At 39.4% G+C, this 16,301-nt stretch overlaps 1 protein-coding gene across 1 annotated transcript in view; it reads right to left on the reverse strand.

The window, feature by feature from the left end:
• Positions 1–16,301, reverse strand: part of TNNI3K (TNNI3 interacting kinase) — a 109,569-nt gene that overhangs the window by 81,773 nt on the left and 11,495 nt on the right. Inside the window, exons 6-7 of the mRNA XM_062580939.1 lie at positions 3,674–3,772; positions 1,776–1,914 (exon numbers count right to left, since the gene is read on the reverse strand). Of these exons, the coding sequence (XP_062436923.1) occupies positions 1,776–1,914; positions 3,674–3,772 (238 nt within the window). The remainder of the gene's footprint in view (positions 1–1,775; positions 1,915–3,673; positions 3,773–16,301) is intronic.

The raw sequence follows: 16,301 nt of genomic DNA on the forward strand, positions 1-16,301 counted from the left end.
ATTTACAAATCTGACTCATGATGTTTTCCTCTCTGCTTTTTTCAATGTGCTAGTAAAAGTATATAATGTACTCATGACACACAGAGAATATGTTAAATTTATACTGTTACAATCTAGGAAGTAAGATGAAGGGGGAGGGAAATAGTGTCATTGCCACTAAAAAGGTAGGTCTCTACTGTGGTGTAACTGGGGTACATGAATGATGCTGATTTCAGCACTACTGGGCATACTGAACAAGGAAGAACACTTATGGACTGTTTTCCTTTTTTTACAATTGTTAAGGAATGACAGTGCTTTCCAGAGTCTGTACCAAAGACTATTGGCTTGAGAATACAGTACTTATATGGAATGAACAATTGACCAGCTCCTTTCTGAAGTCAGTTGACAATACTTCAGTAAGATATTGGACCAGGATGAGATTAGGAAAAAACTGTTAGACTGGCAATTTTACATGTTTTTCAAACATGGGTGTACACAACTCTTTTTAACCTTCCTCTGTTATGCTCTATTGTTTTTAATTTATGAATAGCTGTGCTCATTGGACTGGCACTACACATCAAATACGATGCTAGATTGAGAGGCAGCAGCTGAAGAATTGTGATAACTTTGTTCTTTCAATAATATGCAGAATTCTTGCAGCAATTGCCAGTATTTTATTTTTTATTTTGTTTAGTTTTTCCAGTTTTGCTTTTTAATTAGTTCTCTCAAGATCAAATAGTGATTGTCTCTCTAGGCAAAATCCTGACTCCACTGAAATCAATACGAGTTTTGCTGACTTCAAGGAGACCAAGATTTTATCCTGTATATTTTGGATGTAAGTTAACAGCATAATAATGCAGTCCAAAGATGAATTAAAGATAAGTACTTTTGCAAACAGTATACTGTTCCTTTTCAAGTCTTTCTGTTTTTCTGAGGGTAAGAAATAGCCTTCCAAATAATTTTACTGTTGTGTGTGTATTGTGTGTATAAACCTATACTAATATTCTCTCTTCATAGCTGAGATGGAAGGAGTGAGCAAGGTTAGTATGCTGTTTTGTGCCTCCTATGTTGCTGAAACAGCATAAGGAAAGGGAACAAAATATACAGTACTGAACTGCAACATAGTAGTTTTACTGGTTTCAGCATGAGATCACCTACAGAAAGAATGTAGAGATTCCTAAATTGCAGAGAATAAAAAAAATGCACACTAACAAACTTTTTTATCAGTTTAACAAATTATGTATCTGCCTGATACACTTTCTCTTATGGCAAACGCTGCACAGTGAGGCACATGAAGCTTGCAGCATAATGAAGAATTTGTTAAATAGATTCCTTTTCATTTTCCATTCCTGAATTTTGTGAACCATTTGCAATTTCTCATCTGAATTATTTTAAATTACTTGCTGTATAATTTTGACTTAAAATCCTTCATCTGTATCTCATCCACTCATACTTTATTGTGCATTTAAATCATTATGATTGGAGATACATGCCACATGGCCACATGTTCTCTGATCGGATCAGTGTCTCAGTAATAAACTATCTCTATATATTAATCTCAGATTTGTTTTCTGCTGTTGTTTTTCACCTCTAACTTAGCCATGGAAGAAAAATGTAAGAGAGATGACAACACAAACAAGTAATGACAAGCTCTCCAATTGTTACTTTTTGTACAGTTGCCCAAGTCAATACACAAACATACACATACACCAAGTGTTAGGAAGTTAAATTCAAGATTCAAGGCTCAACTCAGCATATAAAATACAATGTTAAATTTGAATGTTTTTGTATCTTACCATCAGCTTTGCTTCCCTCTTCCATTAAGAGCTTTGTAATACTGAGAAAGCCTTTGGCAGAAGCTAAATGAAGAGGCCTGTCTCCAACTTCCCCACTTGCATTCACATCAGCTCCAAACTTTAGCAAGAGGTGAGTTACCTAAATAGTTCATCAAGGTCCATGTGAAATATCACATAAAAATGTATCTTTTGACAAAACCAAAAAGAATACTGCATTTGTTAATACTATACATGAATATCTCTTAAAACAGGAGGAGGAGATACATTAAGAAACTCATTTTTAAGTTCTCTATCTATAAAAATATTAAAAAACTCAAGAGTAAATGCTAATGCATTCCCTAAAATCATATGGATGGTAAAAAGCTAGAAGATGTATGCATTTGTTTAACTGACCAGTCAGTATAATACAGTAAATGTCCTCAAAGTCCACAAATCAGATGTGTCAGAGCCTTAGCTTTCTTTTTGATCAGTGTCTGTTATCACAAAAGCACCATATGCACTTTAGCATAATTTCACTAGACTGTGACTATTTGTTCAAAAGTGATTCATGGCAAATAAGCAAACTAATCTCTCAGCCCAACATGCATGGAGTTTCTTAATGTTACTGGATGATGAGGTGAATCTACATAAAAAGAAGAATCTTGGGAATACACGCGTTGCGCACACTCTTGCCATTACTAAATCACAGAAGCAGAGCATTTCCAATTATCTGGGCACCTAGACTCAGTATTTTCAAAAGCTTTTCCCACAACTACTCCTCAGTGCACTCTAAGTCACATGTCACTGAAATGAGAAGTACACTCTACCTAGAGATCATGCTTTGAAATTCAAAAATATCCCAGCATACACATATATAGCCAAAGAAAGGTATGGGGAATAACTTGTATAAGCCAAGATAGATCTATGATGACTTTTCACATAAAAGGACTATTGCAGGGCAAGTGGCTGAATTGCTAAATAAACCATGTATGAGTAACAGTTTAGCAAGAGAAAGAGAATTGGGAGGTTTGATGTCAATTTTGATCAGAAGCTCCTGAAACACAGGAAGCTCTGGCTGAACATGAGGAAAAACTCCTTTACTGTGAGGGCGGCAGAGCACTGGAACAGGCTGACTGGAAAGGCTGTGCAGTCTCCTTCTCTGGAGATACTCAAATTCCATCTGGACACGATCCTGTGCAATGTGTTCTAGGTGACTCTGCTTGAGCAGGGGGGTTGGACTAGATAATCTCCAGAGGCCCCTTCCAACCTCAGTCATTCTGTGAATTCTGTGATTGTGTGATGTAAATTTTGGTCAGAAGCTCAGCATACTTTTTACTGACTCCACGACTTGTGTAAATGAAACAAGCACAGTCTGACCTGTCACATGCACAATACCTCATGGAAAATTCTGCCCTGCAAAGCCTCAGTTTTTCCATTAAATTGAAAGTGGTAATAATGTAATCTCTGAATTCAAAGGTAAAACAGTATAATTGCCATTTAGTTATCACTGGCAAGAGATCTTCACTTCTTGGAGATATTTAAGTCAATATTCTCACATGCCTAAGTAGTCTCTGAAATGTGAGATGAATGAGAAGCATCAAGTGAAACATGTTTCTGGGTCCAAGTCTGTTTATAAGTTATCAAAGCTGGCTAGCAATCATTTATTTCAAGAGGTCTGGAGGGGAGAATACAAATTTTTGCTAGGATCTAGCACTGAGGATGAAAGTATAGAGATTTACTGTTGATATTCAGACTCTTAAAACAACCAGAGATTGACAAGTTAAGAAGATAACTTCTGTATATGGGGCCTTATCATAGTAGGGCCCTCTGGAATATAAACAGAAAGTATATAACAATAAACCTGTATTTGTCTCACTGTTTAATCTCTCAGCTCTCTCAAATATTCCCCATTTAGTTACCTGTTCATGGCCATAATATGCGGCAATATGCAGTGGAGTGAAAAAAACTGCATCTTGAACGTTCACATAAGCTCCATGCTGCAAAAGGATATCAACTGCCTAGAAGCAAACAAACAAAAAGATTCCAATTAGAAGCCCTATACATGGTCAACTAGTAATACAAAATTTTAAAACCTTACGTTACCAGTTTAAAAGAAAACAAAAAGCCTCAAACAAGCAAGCTCTAAAGGTGAAGAACTATGTACAACATGTAAAAGTGATTAACTTACAGTACTTTAACTGAACACTGAATGTCACTGATGCTTTATAAATAAGTCTGAAAATATATTTGCCAGTAAAAAAAAAAAGTAACTTATTTGTGAAGGAAGAGGCACAGAAATGACTGACTGGAGTTTCTCAGAATACCCTTTAATTTTCTTTTAAGCATTATGAACAAACAGCAGTAAACATATCAGAATTTTTAGAAGTAAATAAAACAAGATGAAAGACCCTTTTAAATGTAAATGTATTCAGGTAAATCCTCAATCATAATTCCCTCAGTGTGTAAAGATTTCTTTGTATTTTAGAAGATAATAGCCCTTCGACTTCAATAAATAACCCTAAGTGTTTTCTTTCAAATTGCAACTTTTTTCTTCTTTCAGGAGCTCAATGTTTTGGTTGAACAGCTATTAATTATGAAATACTGGCCTTCTGAATAACTGTCAAAATAGAAGCTTGAATGAAACCACTTTGGATTATTTATTGAAGTCTAAGAGCTGCTGATTTTTTTTTGAAGCACAAGGGAGTCTTCACGCATGCTAAAGGGTTTGTACTATGTATTGCTTGAGTCGTTTCACATATCATTTTGGCGAATGCTAGTTTTTAAGCCTAATGAAGATGAAAGGTGCTGGACGGCAAGTCACTCACAGCATGGATAGCAACAGGGAAATCATCCCCAGTATGCCCCCCCCAGCAATCTGAAGGAATCACAAGGCAGCGGAAGGGGCTAGCTCAGATGCTACGCTATTCACATCTGTACCTCCCTATTGAGACTTGCACTGATGGTCCCAGTTAATGCCAGCTGTGATGTATGATGTACATTTCTGTCAACTACTATCTAAGCTGAGAATACAAATCATTTCACACATGCAACAACGGTGCCAGTCATTTAAATCCTTGTCATTCTCAAGTACTTAAAGAACTAAGACCTGTTACTAAGCAACATTAATGTTCAGGGATTATTTCTTTATACAATTTAAATTGAAATACTTTTTTTCCACATGGTTGACTGAATGCATTTTCTGCATAAGCTCTATGCCCTGATATATTGAAGTTTGTCTAGTTCCTATCAGTTTTACTACTTCACTATGTATCAGCTGTAAGCTTCTGCTGGAATTAGCACTGTAGGGCCTATTCTGTTTCTTCAAAACCCAAGAGCTTCAAGAGGATATAAAGGTGCTCAGCACACTGTAAGACGGACCTAAACATTGTAAGGACTAAGCCCTTTTCTCAAAGACAGATACGGGGAGGCAAAAGTTGTTGTTTTCTTCTCTCCTATGCAATCGCTGTTCAGCACCTCTTGAGTACAAATGGAATGATAGAGAATGTCAACCTTTACCAAATTTTATTCTCCAGAAGCTAAGCTATCTTGGGAGCACACCACGCAGGGCAGACACAATTCTCATGGGAACTGGGTAAACAGTGATCATCATCTGTGTGTTATATCGCAAACATGTCTCATGAACAGCTCTCTGACTACTGTGGTACTGCTCCAGGAATGCAGGAATTCTCAACAGAGTGGCAAGGAAGTAGGTGGGAGCTGGCAAGGGGAAAAGGACTAATAAATGAATGCAATTCTGGAGATGAACAGTATCCTAGTGCTCAACTCAAATGTTTCTAAGCCAGAAGTTCTTCCACTCCTAGACTGTATAAAGCTTCCTTCATTTCGTTCAGTCTGGATAATTTGTCGGTAGCTGTTAAAATGGCTATGGAATTCAAAAAATATGAGTTTCACTCCAGATTTTGAACAAGACCTTTGACTCTCCATTACCTTGCAGTTGTGTAAACTATACTGATGCAATCTGAATGTCAATTCTGCATTCCTGGTTCTAAAATAATTCTGTAAAGATCTGAAAAATCAGTGTCAGATAAGACAAAGGGCTGGGAAGACGCAGCATTAGCATAAAATGCAGGGAATGAAAGAAGAAAATGGGGACTTCAGGAAATTACTGCTAGGATATTACCAGTAAAGCTCATTTAAGTGAAGACAGGAGGTGGCAAACATGCTGTTGTAACCTATGACTTTTAAGTGAAAAAGAATTTATTACTGTATGAAAGCCGTAACTCAGGACTAAATCCCTTTTCCCCAACTGTTCTGTCTTACAAACACATTCACATTTCATATTCTCAGTATGCAGGTGGCAAAAATAAAGTAGCACTGGCTCATCCTGCCTGGAACCCTCAGTCCAGTTCACACATCCCTGTAGGTGGTAATCTGAAAATGACAACTTTAATTTACAAAATGAAGAGACAATGATACTGTTTTTCCAGCACAGTAATACTGGATAACACGTAAATGTGTATGCGGCACATGCATTATTTATTTAGCAATGACCTTGCTGGGCTGGAAACATTTAATATTTTTGAAATATCAGACTTAATAAGACATTTATTAAACTATTTTGGTAATGTCTCTAACATGGTTTCCAGCTTACATAATAATTTTTCATTAATTTTTCTTTCTTTCCATTGAGAGCTCTAAGCTCCATTAATAGGTAAAACAAACAACATAGTTTTGGTAGAGTAAAATATGACATTAAATCATAGAGCAGATGAAATATTTACACACTGCGTTGACCTAAATGAGTTGGAACATCTCATTTATGCTGATGGCCTTCAGTATCTTCATTTTATGTAAGTGATTACCTCAGTGATTTCAGGTGTGACAATGGAGCAAAAGTCATAGATTACTCTTCGGGAAAATGGGGAATAAAGCTACTTTTTGCCTGTTCTCACTGTCTTGCTCTTACATATAGTCAATCCTATTCTATAGTCATAGATTATATTGTATAGATTGGTGTGTAATCTCTGCAATTTATGTATTTAATGGAATAAGTAATTATCTATCTTATTGGAATTAAGGGCATGTCAAACAAATCTATTTTCTCTTTCTTAAATTTATTCAGTTTCCAGGGTTTTTAAACAAATATTCCACATTTTCATGAATATTACTGAAATTCTGGATAAAATAAACTATTCAGTCTAGCAGATGAGATTCTCAGCTGACTGACAATTTCAATTATATAAAGAAAGGAAGAAAAAGCTTGAATTTGAACTACAGTTCTTTAGTCCTGAAACAAGCAGATGAACCAAATGAGGTATATAGCATCCGACTACATCCATACAGAATACTTCTAATAAAGATCTGATCATTACTAAAGAAAGAATAATGGGGCGTTTCCAAACTGTTTGCATAAGTGATTTCAAATCAATGGCATTATCCTTGTAGGATGTGGAGTGTCCTCATTTTTCTGTAACTGCAGCAAGAGCTGAAGCCATGAAAAAAAATAGCAGGGCTTCCTTCAGCATTTATAGCACAACTTTAAACTCCACTGCAGAGGTCTTTGTATTTCCCAGTTATTTCTTTCTTTGTTCTAATGTTTTATGGTAATATGGTTCATATTCTACACATGTCCATTTACATGTATCGCAGTAATTTAGAAAATAACTTTTCTTCAAGTAGTGCATAAATACTAAAATATGTTTGTTTTGAAAATATGGGAATTACAAATGTAACAGTTACTTCACATTCAGCACTGGAAACCTGACTTTTAACCTAATGAAGCATCAAAACTTGGTCATTTTCATGTCAATGAGTGGGACAAGCATGTTTCCCTCCATCTGTCTTATTAACACAAAGGCTTCTTTCAAAACATTCTGGAAGCCTGAATAAATTATTTCTGTTTTCAAACTGTCTTTATGCTAGCAACACAATAAAAAGGGCTCTTATTTTTAATCAAAATCTGTTTCTCATTATTTTTAATGTCTGTTTTCTGGTGAATAGTTCTAACTTTCATTCTGCTTTCTGTGTCTTCTTTATTATTCTTTACGTATGTCCTTTATTTTTATCTAAACTCCAGGACCTCCCTGCATCTGAGGATTAGAAAGCTGAATGAGCTCTTGTATCTGCCTGACAGGCACAGATTCTTCACAGAGGTTCCACCATATCTATCATCTTTCTCAGCCTTGGAATCAGACTTAGGGATGGGAACGGTTGCCCACACAGTATCTATAATTAACTGTGTTTCCAAAATTAAGTGTACAGGAATTTCCAAACTCCAAGGCAACTAGTAGATTTGTTGCTTCACAATGCTGAAACATATAAGGGATGGTAAAGGATAGACATTTTTTAGAAATAGGAAACGGATAACCTTGGATCACTAAATGATGTTTAGAACTAAACACCTCTACATAAGCCTTATAAATACCAACTCTTTTAAAAATGTAAGGAAGTTATCTGCTGAAGTTTGACTAAATTCAGAGCTAAATTTGACTTGGCAAGGTTCTAGTGTTCTAGGACAAAAAGATATTGTTTCAGTCATAAGAAAAAAGAGAGACAGTTTCACCTGACTCTTTGGTGGTCAGATTCTGGGCTGTTCGGCCATGTGTATACCTGGCATCACGAGAAGCCAGTGTACAACACTGTGGAACTTTGGTCTCTGTGCTTCTTTGCATACTGTCTGACATGTCAATCTGTCTGTCCTTTAATATTTCAGGTATTCATTAGAAAGTATTGTCAGGCAATCATTCACATCAACAGAGGGATACTGTCAAACCAAACATCTTTGGTATAGCTATCACACCACTTTTTATACAAACAGTTAAAAGATTTTATTAAAGGTAGAGCAGAAACGAATCTTCCATCTCCTTTTTACTTACTGCACTCAAAAGGTCGACAGGTCCAGAAGTGTACATGGTAACAAAACAGATCATTTTGAAAAAGGAACAAATTCAGACTGGGATGAAGGTATCTGAAAACAAGGACTGACCTGCACTAGAGATTTTATAGACACATGAGTATTATAACCATATTGTAAAATCTCCCCAAAACTGAAAAACAACCATGAAAAACAACCCATGTGCCTTAATAATATGGCAGTAGCTTGGGGCCAGCTTTATCAGGAACAATTTTATTTACTGGTCAGTCTCAATATGATTGGAGGACAGATAACTTTTCCATCGATAATAAATAATCTTATGCAGAACAAAAGGTATCTAACTGAAAGACATCTGAACACTTCCATGGAAGATGTCCAGACAATTCATACAGTTTATTACAACACAGGAAATCTTCAATTTTACCATCAGTATTGGTTAGCTGGATTTCTCTTTAATACTACTCAGTGAATTTAGTGCTTTGTACTTAGTATGGCAATCACTGTATAACATCCGATGCATAGATGTCTCACAGAGCTCAGTGTTGCCTGCCAAGCAAACGAAACACTACTAAACAGGTCACCAACCTTCCAGTGCTATCCCACAATTACAAAGCACTGAAAACAAGTTTCTCTTTCAGATGTTACCAAAGCCAGCACGTGATGTGAAGTCTCCAGAAATAAAGGCTAGGATAAAAACTTTGGGCCAGCCTCAGGTATTTTTAAGTGAACACTGATCTTGAGAAGAGCAATTAACCAGTCAACAGCATATCTAGTACAATTTGGCAGAAAACTTGCAGACATCAGAAGCAGTACTCTCCCTGAAGGGCATAAACAGCAAAAGTACATGTGAAAAGGTTTTAGCTTTCTAGGACGCTCATTGCTACAGTGCTTCACTGTGAGGTATGGACTGTTGGTTTGCTTATATTACTTCATTTCCTTGGTCCCTTCCGGATTTGCATTTAATTGAACTTCTGTAGCAGATGCAATACACCAAGCAACATTTGTGGTCCATATTTTAGTCTTATTCTCTCTCTGTTTTATTTCTTACACTTCTTGTCATTGTAAAAAGAACCATAAAGTGGGAGCAAATGTAATTTACTTTGAAACATAAGGAATATCTCATTACTCAATAAAATCCTTCTGAGCTTCTGTGCATGCATAAACATATGAAGTATGCTCTGTTTCTTTCTCTGTATACATGTTGTTCATTTCTCTCAGCACTTGATTAGGATGGAAGATTAAATTGGCACTCCACCCAGGAAAAATATCAAATCCAGGTAATATAATTTTCTCTGGTAAATAGTAGGTTTGGGTATGAAGTATAGCTGTAAATAATAGATAATAAATTTTAATCTCTTAGTGCTGTATTGTACTTTTTTACTTAGAGCAATATACTTCAGACACCTATTTATCTTGTAATGGGTTATAAACATCTCCGTGACGCAGGAGATTTTGTGACAGCATATGGTTGTGACTCAGCCAGTGATTTTAAGCCCGAATATTCTGCCAACGAACACATCAGCTGTGGGTACAGAGGTATATTGCTTGTAATGGTAACTACTGTAAGCAGTGGTTTTATTACAGATTTGCCAAATTGTTCTCACTTTTCAGGGTCAAATAGAGAGATTGCAAAATAAACAAATATAATGGCATCACAGAAGGCCAGAGCAAACTACCCCTTAATGGACATAGTCAACATTTCATTTGCATGCTTTAGAGCCCTGCGTACATCATGCAGAGATCCCATTCCTGCAGCTTACCCAGAAGTTACAGTGGCCTTCTCATTTTTAGTAACTATAGAAATCTGTACCAACACTCCAACTCACCAACTCAAAATAAAATAATATTTGAAAGAGCAGGAAAATAAAGAAATCAATGAGAAAATTATTGAGTACAACTGGACCTGAGTTTCTCAATCTTAGACAGGAACTGAAGGTTCACAGTTTCACTCTTCTTTAATATCCTCACAGTCCTTAGCTGGGAGAGGGAAAGAGTGCTTGGGGGCACTGTTCTCTGAAAACTTCTGCACCTCAGAGTTAGTTATCTACTCCAGAGAAAGCAATCTGCAGGACTCTCTCCAAGAAGTGATGCTGTGAATAAGGCAGATTGCTTCCAATGATCTGTGCAGTTTTCTGTAAACACAGACATGTGTTCATTATCTCCAAAAACATTTGTCTCTTGTTTACTTTTGATTAGTTACCAAATATGAAAACAATTTTTGCTATTTTTTTCTTTTTTGTCTTTCAGAAGCAGAAAGAATCACTCATAACTTGCTTTGCAGCTGAAAATACAGCTCCCTTTAAATACTAAATAATATTTGCTTGAAGTTGACTTTCCTGCCTTCTGCCCTTGGAATTGCACTACTTATTTACTGGTGAATTTTCCACCAGAGAACGCTACTAAGAAAGGTACTCATGTACACAGTAAGTTCACTCTGAAAAGGACTTCAACGAAAGAGAAGGCAGCATAGTCCCCTAAGACAGGGTGAATTAGACGAACATGTGCATCCCAGAAGGTGGTATGCAATACAGTACCACATAGTTCTTACTGTATCATGAAATACTGTGTGCACAGTTCACAGTTTAATTTAACAAAACTCCCAGAAGTGAACCCTACTAAGTCTAAAACCTCAATTAAGAGAATGCTTGCTTCAGTCCATAACTCAAACATCACTGAGTGATAAATCAACTATAGCAACTCTGCACAGCCATTAAGTCCAGAGGCTCAGCAGATTAATGATACTCTCCCAGTTTTGCGTATGTATGGCATAGGTAGCTTCTTCCATATCACCATTAATAAAAATTACATACATTAGCCTGCAAAGACTATTTATTGAAGAATTTGCAATGACCATCCTTAATAAGAAATATGAAGCTGATCTCAACACCTTTTCTTGGGCATCACAATACTAAAACACAGTGACTAGGTACTAATCAGGGCTGGCAGGGCAAAGACATTGCTCCAGGCAGATATATAGGCAGCTCTATTCACTCAGGTCTTTGAAAAAAAAAGCTGTTTATAGGGCTATTTAGCAAAATATGACCCTTAACCTCCACCAAAATCCCATACAGTCAGGCTGGCTAAGAAGAAACACACAGTATCACACAAGCAGATCTCAGTGCAATATACTACGAATACGACAGGAAATAGAATCTAAAAAAAAACTTACCTGCCAAGGCACTTATTCTGAATAGCTCTTCTAGAAAATCATAGAATCATAGAATCAGTAAGGTTGGAAAGTACATCTTGAGATCATCTAGTCCAACCTCCCTGCTCAGCACGGTCACCCAGAGCATGCTAGACAGGGTTGCATCCAGGCAGGCCTTGGAGATCTCCAGAGAAGGAGACTCCACAACCTCTCTGGGCAACCTGTCCCAATGCTCCGTCACTCTCACAGTGAAGAAATTCCCCCTCACATTCAGGCAGAACTTCCTGTGCTTCAATTTCTGCCCATTGCCTCTTGCCCTGTCACATCGGACAACCAAAAAGAGTTTGTCCCTGTCCCCCTGACATACTCCCTTTAGGTACTTATACACATTGACAGATTCACCCCCCTCTTGGCAGTCTTCTCTTCCCCAGGCTGAACAGGCCCAGCTCTCACAGCTGTTCCTCATAGGGCAGATGCTCCAGCTCTCTGATCATCCTCGTAGCCCTACACTGGACTCTCTCCAGTAACTCCATGTCCCTCTTGTTCTGGGGAGCCCAGAACTGGACACAGTACTCCAGATGAGGCCTCCCCAGGGCTGAGTAGAGGGGCAGCATCACCTCCCTCGACCTGCTGGCAACACTCTTCCCAGTGCACCTCAGGAGACCATTGGCCTTCTTGGCCACAAGGGCACATTGCTGGCTCATGGTCAATCTGTCACCCACCAGCCCTCCCAGGTCTTTCTCTGCAGAGCTGCTCTCCAGCAGGTCAGCCCCCACCTTGTACTGGTGCCTAGGGTTATTTTTCCTGAGGTGCAGGACTCCGCACTTGCCCTTGTTGAACCTCAGGAGGTTCCTCTCTGCCCTCCTCTCCAGCCTGTCCACATCTCTCTGAATGGCAGCACAGCCTTCAGGTGTGTCAGCCACTCCTCCCAGCTTGGTATCATCAGCAAATTTGCTGAGGAGGCACTCTGTCTGCTCATCCAGGTCACTGATGCAAAAGCTGAACAGGATGAGACCCAGGACTGAGCCCTGGGGGACACCACTAGCCACAGGCCTCCAACTGGACTCCACGCCACTGATGACGACCCTCTGAGCTCTGCCTTTCAGCCAGTTCTCTATCCACCTCACTGTCCACTCATCTAACCCACACTTCCTGAGCTTCTCTAGGAGGATGTTATGGGAGACAGTGTCAAAAGCCTTGCTGAAGTCAAGGTACACAACGTCCACTGCTCTGCCCTCATCTACCCAGCCAGTCATTCCATCAGAGAAGGCTGTCAGGCTGGGTAAGCAGGATTTCCCCTTTCCCCATGCTGACTACTCCTGATCACCTTCTTTTCCTCCATATGTCTGGAGATGACATCCAGAATGAGCTGTTCCATCACCTTTCCAGGGATGCAGAAGAGGCTGACCAGCCTATAGTTGCCTGGGTCCTCCTTCTTGCCCTTCTTGAAGACTGGAGTGACACTGGCTTTCTTCCAGTCCTCAGGCACCTCTCCAGTTCTCCAGGACCTTTCAAAGATGATGGAGTGACTTGGCAACAACATCCGCCAGCTCCCTCAGTACCCATGGGTGTATCCCATCTGGGCCCATGGATTTGTGGATGTCTAGCCTGCCCAGAAGGTCTCTAATCCTTTCCTCCTCAACCAAAGGAAAGTCTTCCCTTCTCCAGACTTTCTCCCTCACATCCAGGCTACAGGATTCCTGAGGGGTGCCCTTAGCAAAGGCTGAAGCAAAGGCGGCATTCAGTAATTCTGCCTTCTCTGTATCCCTTCTCACCAGGGCCCCTGCCCCATTCAGTAGCAGGCCCACATTTCCCCTAATCCTCCTCTTGCTGCTGATGTATTTGAAGAAGCCCTTCTTATTGTCCTTGACATCCCTTGCCAGACTCAATTCCAGCTGGGCCTTGGCCTTCCTCGCCGCATTCTGTCCCCTCTTCCACATTCTGTGTATTTTGTTCTTCTGTCTGCATTTGGCCAAGAGCTCCTTGCTCACCCATGCAGGTCTCCTGCCCCTTTTGCTGCACTTCTTACTCATAGGGATGCACCACTCTTGAGCTTGGAGGAAGTGATGTTTGAATACCAGACAGCTCTCCTGGACCCCCTCCCCACTTCCTTCTAGGGCCTTAACCCATGAGATTCCACCAATCAGGTCTCTGAAGTGCCCAAAGTCCGCTCTCCTGAAGTCCAGGGTTACAATCCTGCTTGTTGCCTTAGTTCTTTCCTGCCGGATCCTGAACTCCACCATCTCACGGTCACTGCAGCCAAGGCTGCCCCCAACCTGCACATCTCTAACCAGTCCCTCTCTGTTGGTGAGGACAAGGTCCAGCAGGACACCCTTCCTCATAGGCTCCTCCACCATTTGTGACAAGAAGTTATCATCAATGCATCGCAGGAGTCTCCTGGACTGCTTGTGCCTTGCTGTGTAGTCTCTCCAGCAGATGTCAGGGTGGTTGAAGTCTCCCATGAGAACCAGGGCCTGTGATCATGAGGCTACTTCCATCTGTCTGTAGAAGGCCTCATCAACCTTCTTTCCTGGTCCGCTGGCCTGTAGTAGGCACCCACAACAGTGTCCCCCATGTGAGCTTGCCCTTTGATCTTTACCCATAAGCTCTCAACTGCCTTCTCCTCCTCCACCCCTAGGCGGAGCTCGATGCATTCCAGTCACTCTCTCACATAAACAGCAACTCCACCACCTCGCCTTCTTGGCCTGTCTCTCCTAAAAAGCACATAGCCATCCACGGCAGCATTCCAGCCATGGGAGCTATCCCACCATGTCTCTGTGACTGCAATGAGATCATGGCCCTGCGATCGCACACAGATCTCCAGTTCCTCCTGTTTGTTCCCCATGCTGCATGCATTGGTATATATGCATTTTAAAGAGGTGGTCATGCCTGCAGGTTTCCTGCAGGTTTCCCAAATAACAAGCTACCAAACTTATTCCAATAGACAAACTAAATTAACAAGTGTTGGGTATAAGGAGGAAACAAATCAGAAAATATTATTTTATATGAACAGTATTTTTAACAGACCTCTTATTAGCAACACACTCTATAGTATTAATTTGTAGCCTTGTAACTACAGTAATGAGTGCATCCAATTTTGTTAACAATGTGTTGCCTCCTCCAGGTAAAATGTAATTTCATACAGAAGATCTTTACCAAATGAGACACAGTTCACACAGAACACATTAAGAACATACTCCATGAAAGATATAAAGATCATTAAAGAGCTATGTTTCCTGTTAACTTCTCCATCACAATGCTTAGCAGAATTAATTAGAGACAGTGGTTTCATATCTGCTTTTTAGTGCCAAGATACCTAAAGGATTTCTGTTGAGTGAATAAGAACAACTGGATATGCACTTGATTAATGAAGGGAATGACATGATGCCTTGCGAGCTCTGGGATATAACGCTACAAAGTGAAGACCCATGTCCCCTCCCACTCTAGCTTTCTTTGTCTCAGACACACAGAGGAGCCCAGTTCTTCCACCTGAAAAGCCAAACTTCAAAATATAAATTGTCAGCTTGCTCTGTTAACGTACTTCCTCCCTCACAGACTAAACAGAGGCTGCAAACTGATTTGTCTCCTGCTCACTGTTGGAGCTGCTGACTGAAACACTGAAGACTAACAGCTTTTTGAGTTATTTGGTGTGATCACTTGTAAATTGTTTTAACCTTCTTTCAGTTTATCCCATACACAGACTCTGGGGGCAATGCAAGGTCATCACCAATTGTATCTTTATGCATTTTGTCATAACAAAAAAATGCAAACATCTTTTGAAGTCACTCTCATTTTGAAACCAGTTTGAAGGCTGTGATGTAGAACTAGATTCCCAGTATCCTTAAGTGTTCTCTGCTGGCCCATAAACCTGGGAAATGTCCACAGGAAACAAATTATAGCTCTTAGGAGGGTAAAACAGCATAATGTACTTCTCCATTAGAAGTGGGAGGAACTTTCACATTAACACCGCCTCTCACCATCATGTGACTTGGCTCATGCTCATTATACTAACTAGTGCTAAAATTGTTTTCCCACTAAGTCTCTGCCTGTTTCACTCTCATCATTCCATTAGGTAGCCTTCTGTAGTGAAGCTGCTGCAGAAAACAGCATGTGCTATTGTAGAAAATTTAATAGAGTATACAGTTCTTACTTGCATTTGCAAATGTGCTGGAATGCAAACTGTTCAGACCCAGATTTGAAAAGTGCAGCTTTAAATTCCCTGTGACTACTTCATTGTTGATATCATTATTTAAACCAGTCTCCACAAACTACAAAGAGCTTTGAGGCCTGTGATTTAGTGTCTCTATGTACATGTACACTTTACACATGAGGTGAAATTCTCAAAGTGCAAAAAGTTGCAAAGGGCACCTGCTGCAATTTTTAGACATTTCAAAGTAGTTCAAATACGTAATTAATTTCATTAGAAGTCAAATATTGGCTGCAAATTCCAATAGTGATTTACCCGCATCTTTGAGAGCCTAAATACAATAGAAATTCTGGCATATTGTTACTAACCCAAAGACCTGATAATTTCCCTCAGACTAAACAGAAGCTGTAAAATAAA

This window comes from Rhea pennata, chromosome 8 (genome assembly GCF_028389875.1).
Source record: "Rhea pennata isolate bPtePen1 chromosome 8, bPtePen1.pri, whole genome shotgun sequence".
Classification (NCBI taxonomy): domain Eukaryota; kingdom Metazoa; phylum Chordata; class Aves; order Rheiformes; family Rheidae; genus Rhea; species Rhea pennata.